Source organism: Lonchura striata, chromosome 1A (assembly GCF_050655825.1).
Source record: "Lonchura striata isolate lonStrDom1 chromosome 1A, ASM5065582v1, whole genome shotgun sequence".
Lineage (NCBI taxonomy): Eukaryota > Metazoa > Chordata > Aves > Passeriformes > Estrildidae > Lonchura > Lonchura striata.
In genome coordinates, this window is record NC_140741.1 from 41,579,760 (window position 1) to 41,586,888 (window position 7,129).

The window sequence follows — 7,129 nt, forward strand, 5'->3', positions numbered from 1 at the left end:
CATCTCCAGGACTGGCAGCCAGGCACAGTTTGGCTGAGTTGTTTTCTCATATAGTTGCTTCTTAACAGGGAGCTGGACCATCACAACACAAAACAATAGCAATTCCTTTTTCTGTTTGCCAGGGCGAGTCATGTAAAGTTCGCAAGATTAATATTTTATGTCTCAAAATATTTGTTTAAGAAATACCCTTGTGACTTTTAACAGACATAAATGCCACACTGCTAGAAGTTGGCCATCTGGACTTTGTAGTCTGGCAGGTAAACAAACGGACCAGGCTCTTTGACATCTCTCAGATTATTGCTGTTCATATGAACATTAACATTTCCAAAGGTGTCTCTTTGCTTTGTCATATTTCAAAGACTCCATTAATTTTGTTTTTACATACTTAAATATTTATTTTGACCTATTGCCTCCTGGTATAATAACCTCCTGGCTTGTCAGACTGGCCAAATCCAAATACACTGATGTGTCCTAAATGGCCTTGTTTCTTGTATAAACATGCTGCATAAACATGCAACTCTTGCAGAACAAAAGAGTGTGTCCTCCACCCTACTGTAACAAGTCACTTTTTCCATTTCAGATTATTCATATAGGTAGGGGCCATGTTGAGCTATACAAGCTGGCTTCCAGCCTCCATACTCTGGACTTCAGGATCTTTCCCCCACTGCAAGTAGTGCTGAAGTAAGACTGAGTAAGACCAATGCTGTGTTGTTTCTGTTTGATGCACAGGTGCCGCTGTTGGAGTACCAACTCTGCTCCTGGTCCTGGTGGTGCCTGCCCTGGGTGTCCTTGCCTGTGCAGGATTCTGAATGTAGCTGGATTCACCTTGTCCTCCACATAACACAAAGGACTCCCTTTGATGATGAGGACCACGATTCTTTTTGATTCCTGTGTCACCATCCTAAGCCAAATAAATTACACTTTAAAAAGAATTACCCTACCAATTTCCTATGAACTTTAAGAGGACTGAGGCATCCAGGAACTCCTTCATAAAGTAAATCAACTTTTGAATGGCTAAGAAATATTTTTAACTTGTTCCAATATGCCTTATAAAACACTTATGCTGATCTGTGACAGTTGCATGATTCGGTCCAATGGGGCAAGTTACAGTGTTAAAACCCAATAACATAGGCTGTACAGTGAAAGTAAAATCACCATACGTAGGTGCTTTAACTTGAATAACAAATTGTGAAATTAATAATAGAGATTGAAATGTTGATTGTATGTGATAAATGTAAGAGTACTACGTCTGTCTGTACTATCCTATATGTTTTGTGTACTGCATATTTTTGAATAGCCCCATCACCATTTATTGGGATTACTGGTTTTTAGGGAGACAGTCAAAGCAAAAACATTTAATTATTTAGAGCTAGATTTCTTGACGTTATTGGATAGAATTTGAAGGAATTGATATAAAAGTCAGTGATAAAGATTTTTTTGTTTTAAATATGTTCAGAACACCTGAGACATGGATATCATGCTCAGCTTAAAGGAATTTACCTGTGTTTCACTGACCCAAGATTATTATTCTCTTTTCTTAAAAGAATTCTGTTAAAAATTCTGTTATGGTACTTGTTGCTGGTTTTGGGAGTCAAATGTCAGCTTTCAGGGAAGCAGCGTAATGTATTGGTTTTGAGTTAGTCTTATTCCTATTGTTGTTATTAAGGTAGCAATATAACACTTAGGAGTTTGGAGATGAAGTCCATGCTAAGATCAGCCAAGTGGACCATGAAATGGTAGGAAACGTATGTTATTTTTTAAAGTGAAAAGATTTAAAATATAAAAAAAAGATATACAATAAATGGCAAAAGCAGAGTAGCACAGTAAAAAAATTATTATATTTACATTTTTATGCTGCAGACACCAGGTGTTACCTTCCTGTATTGAAGGCGTACATTTGGGCGAACTATATGCTTTTTCAAGAACTTGATATTATTCTAATGTTCATAGTGTTGTAAATAAGAGTTTTAAAGTTATGACACCATTTCTCTATTTGACAGAGTACTGGGTGATCCAACTGTGTGTTAGTACGTGAAAGTCAGATCCCAACTGTTAGTCAAAGCTACATGTTTACTATGGCCTTTTCAAAATGGGAATCTATTAGAGATAGAGAATGTTTTTGTTCTGACTGTGTCTAGAGTGTTTCAGTGCTAGGTTTCTTTGTTGGTTTGTTTGGGGTTTTTTAAGTTGTTAAGGAAATGCACATTCCTTTCATTTTCCATGGTATGCTGGGAATAGTTTGAGTGTGAATGATGAAGAAACACAGTGATGTTGAATCAGCTGGCTTAAGTAATAGTGCAATGTCTGATGCTTCAAGAATTATAAGCTTTGAATCATATTTTATTAGCACAACCTTGCTAGCTACTTAGAAATAGATTTTATCTTTTTAGAACTGATACTGTAGAGTTCCATAATAATATTTACATGAAGCAAGGTTAGGTCTATTAATAATTTACACCCCTTTCTTTTATTTGTATAATTTTGTACTATATATTTACATGTAAAAGTGTAGAGTCTTCATTAATAAATATCAATAATATGGTTTTAGTTTAATTTTAACTATTTGTTACGAGATTAAAATTTTTTAAATAGGCAAAAGTGATACTCCCCTATAGAGGAATGTCAAAGTGTCAAACACAACTGAGTTTCATAAATTGTATAATTATTTGAAAGAGCAATGAGCTGTCTTCATACATAAGAGACTTATATGCTGTAAGCCTTCTGTACAAAAAAATGTGTTTTATTGTGCTTCATTTGGTTTTGTTCTTTTGCAGTATGACTCATTTTTATATAATATACAACCACAAGTACATCTTTTGCCAAATGCATGATTGCCTTTTACTTTTCTAATACATGGTGTAAGCAAAACTCTCATTTTTGCATGGAAACTATCTGGGAAGGAAAGCCACTTCTCTTTTTTTAAATCAGCAACATGGATGAGGTAGGTGTCACACACTGATCTGATAGTTGGAGACTTTTCTGTTTCACATAATTGTGTAAATTTGACTGGGACCTTTAGCTTCAAATTGTTGTCAAGAAAAACTAACTAATGTATCATCTGCTTTAAAATGCAAGGTTCTTAATTAAAGTTTATATAGATAGACATATTTGTTGTTTCCTTATATTTCAGGAAAATTGATATTGCTATTATTTGATACTGATGAATATTGAACTGGTTTTTTAGTTACTTTTTATCTTTTCTTTTCAAATGAGTAGAACAGGACTGTGCTTTGTCCTTTTTATGAATGAAAAGTAAATGACAATTAAATAAATGTATTAATGTTAATCAAAGTATTATAATTGTCTTTTGAATTGGAGCTTTCTAATTTCATAACAGAATTGTGGTCATTTGTGATAGTAAAGATGTGGATAGAATGAAGTCCTGTGTATCCCTGCCCTGCCTTCCTGTGACTATTGCTGGATTTTAAGAGCTTTTCTGCATTATTTGCTTTGATTATAGGTGATACAGGTAGAAAGACTTTCCTAAAATCAGTAAGAGAGAGCATTCTGAGGGCTTTTCAGCACTTTTGGAAGCAAGAGATAACTAAAAAGAGTATTTTTTCAGGTAACATTTTCTATTCTAGTAGATATATGTCATGATTTAACCCCAGCCACCAACTGTGCCCCACAAAGCTGTCACTATTCATTCACTATCTGATCATGAGGGGAGAGAAAATCAGAAGAGTAAAAGTGAGAAAGCTCATGGATTGAGATAAAGACAGTTTAGTAGGAAAAACAAAAGCCATGCACAGATGCAAAGCAAAACGAAGGATTCATTCACCACTTTCCATGGGCAGGCAGGTGTTCAGCCATCCCCAGGAAAACAGGGATACAGCATGGGTAAGTGACTGGGGAGACAAATGCCATCACTTCTAATGTTCCCCACTCCCTTCATCTTCCCTCAGCTCTATATGCTGAGGGTGGTATCATATGGTCTGAGATATCCCTTTGGGGTTAGCTGTCACAGCTGTGCCTTCCCAACTCCTTCTGCACCCTTCTCCATTTCTTCCAGAGATGATCCACTTTTTTTTTTTTTTTTATTTTTCTACCACCAATTCCTTTTGTTTGGCCATTTAAAAATTCTTCTTGTTTTCAAAAACAGAAGAAAGGAGAGAATGCACAAAAGTCCTCATGAATGGAAGGTAAACAATGGTGTTCACATCTCTAAGAGAAGTGGCACTGTCTTTATTTTCTTGTCAGGCTAACATGTTTGTCTTTTACTTTCATGCCAATTAACCAAGTCTAAAGAACATAATGAAAAGACACTTGAAAAGTACCTCCTTCATCTTAGTTGGCCTTAACTCTGATTTATTCTCTTGATTCATGAATGACACTGGAAGTTATGCCAATTTTTATTCTCCAGAATGCTTTAAAAGCTTATGATTTAGGTGGTGACTTCAACAGGAAACCTCTGCTGGGCACTGATGATTGGATTCTTCTGGTCTACATTTAAATAATCTAATAGTATCTTTAACACCTGATGCTTTTGGTCTTTTACTGTGTTGTCACAGCCACCGTCTGCTTCACAAAAAGGTATGACGTAATTTATTTCTCTCACAGCAGGCAGCAGACGTGACAGTATGTAATATCATCTGCTGGCAAAAAGACAAATCCAAACAGAGAATACAAAGATACTGACTGGGCATCATCCCCTCCTCGTGGCTGTCATTGTACAGCTATTTACCTGTGTCACCTCTGTCCTTCAGTTATTTGATGCCTGCAGAAAGCAGCACATAGAGAAATGTTTCCACTGTGCTGAGATAGTCCAGCTCCAGCCAAATTTAGATCTTTTTTTGTGGCACGCAGTTCCAAGTGGGCACACACTGTAGGGGTGAATGGCACCAGCAGCCATTGCCTGACTGTGGGTTGATCTTAAATCCTTCAAGAAATACCCAGATGGTGTGGCCCAGGGCAGTGGAGAGCACACAGGCAAGAGCTGTTGTCCTCAGAGCAGAAAGCCTCTCTCCAGACATGGAAATAGCACCCTGGCCTCAGAAAATATACAGCCAGCACAAACCACTGAATTCTCAATGGGAGGAGAGAAGCAAATATCTTCCAGCATAAAGGTCCATATTATGTGAACAGGGAGGATTTCAACATCCAGTGAGACCTGAAGTGAAAGCCTTTGGGAGTGTACAGCAACTTGGACCCACGTGCCAAGAACTGTGCTAGCTGCATATTGACATTCATTTCTTATTCTCACGGGGAGAAACACATTAAAAAAATACCAAATTCCCTGAGGCACTAAACTCAGGGAATTCCTCCCATCCAGATAGGTCTCTATGAAGGGCTGCCCTGCAGTGTGGTAGCACTCATGGGACATGATAGGTGAATTGGACTGGTGGAATCAAATGGTGTTTCCAAGCTGCTCAAATCTTGTACTACCCACACCATTCATGAGACACTGCTCATGGCCAGCGCTCCTCCCAGGACTGATTTTCAGATAGCACAGTCCTGAGCCATGCCAGAGCCCCTGGCAACCACTTAGCAGTGGAGGAGTCTGTGTCCCAGGACTGGCACTACCAGTTGCATGTTGGGTTTGTTATTTCAGTTTAAAATCTTCAGGGTTACTGTAGATTCCTCAAAAGCTTAGTCCTTACTAATTTATCTCTATCTGCAATTTAAAAGGGAGTGGAGACATGCCACAGGGCTTTAGGGAAAGGTTCTCTGGTGAGGCTTTTGCAGAGCCATCTTTTATGCTTCAACATTAAACTACTACTATTTGTCTTGTGAGTCTATGATAAGCCAATAATATTCATTAAGTCATATATTGTTTTCTCTGCCCAGAAGGTAGATCTTGAGAAATAAGCATCTGTCAAATCTCTGTGACAGGGCTGAAGCAGTTAATATGGATCCTTATTTAACTGTACTCTGACAGAACAATGCATATCAGACTCCCTGTGGATCTACCTGCAGCTCAAGGAGCTGCTGAAAATCAGACAGTTCTCCACTGTGCTCCTCTGACCTTCCTCTGACAGAGCAACAGAGCACCAAAGCACCCCTGCATGCCTCTGATGTGCGTGCCAAAGCCAAGATGATGTCTCCTCTGTCATCAAATCACAAGACTCTTCAGCCAGCTTCAGCACCTGATTTATCCCCAGTAAAGAGCTCGTGATGGAATGATACAAAAGGGTCTACAGAGGGTGAGTGTATTTATATATGTGAGTCTTGTGCAAGTAGGTTAAAGCATGCACTGGCATTGTAACATAATCTGACAAAAATTAACACCTCAAGCAAAAATCCCCTAAAACAATAGAGAGTAGCTCTGCAGTTTTTTTGTGGCAGCTTTTATACAGACAGGTTAAACTTTGTGCTCTGAGAGCCAAGGAAGTGCACACTGAATTACTCCACTGGGTTCTGCTCAGCAAAGGTTTCTATCATCAGCCTACAGCTCTGACTTGTGTGATGCTGCAGAAGTGATGACTTAGACAGCAGTACAGGAGAAGAGAGTATAACAGTTCTGTGTAAGTAAGGAAGGAATCAACAATTTAAACACTCAAGACTGAGCCAAAGGTGCTAATACAAATGACTTAGAAAATAGCATTAATTTTCACTGTTAGTAACTGTGTGTTGGCATACAACAGAAGAACCTGTTCCTTAGGGGGTTATTGATTCCAGGAGGCAGGAAAACAGGATTTTTTAAATGTAGAAACAGCATAATCACTGGCTTGGTCTTTTTCTAATCAGTACTGAGCAAGCTAGAAGCCTTCACACTGTCAGGAACACTGGGTACAGGGGGCATGAACTTAGTTAACACAGTTTATTTCCTAACTTGGCATCTTCCAGGATGTCCTTGCTGCAATTTGATAACCTGGTGGCTTCTGGCCAGTGCTCTCCCAGCACTCAGCCTTTCAGCAAAAATAAACAAAAATGGATATTTGCATGACCAAAGTACTTAGCCAGTCTTTCTTTCTTTCTTTCTCTTTTATCTTGTTTCATAATTAACATGATAGATATTTGGATGCCAGCATTTATTCTAACATACAGCATAGCAGAATGGGGAGGAATATACTTAAGTTTGGCTTTGTGTGAAAACAAGGTGTTTTCATCAGTAAAGGATTTACATGCCATGGACAACTTACTCTACCCCAACTCAGGTGCCCTCTATGACCAGCACTATGTCTGAGGA

The 7,129-nt window shown here is 38.4% G+C and overlaps 1 protein-coding gene across 2 annotated transcripts in view; it reads left to right on the forward strand.

Moving 5' to 3' along the window:
* CNTN1 (contactin 1) overlaps positions 1-3,294 on the forward strand; it is a 215,760-nt gene extending 212,466 nt beyond the window's left edge. For both annotated transcript variants that reach the window (XM_021545291.4, XM_085569439.1), the window contains one exon: positions 730-3,294. In XM_021545291.4, coding sequence (XP_021400966.1) covers positions 730-809 — 80 coding nt within the window. In that variant the 3' untranslated portion in view covers positions 810-3,294. The remainder of the gene's footprint in view (positions 1-729) is intronic.
* Positions 3,295-7,129: the final 3,835 nt, after the last annotated feature.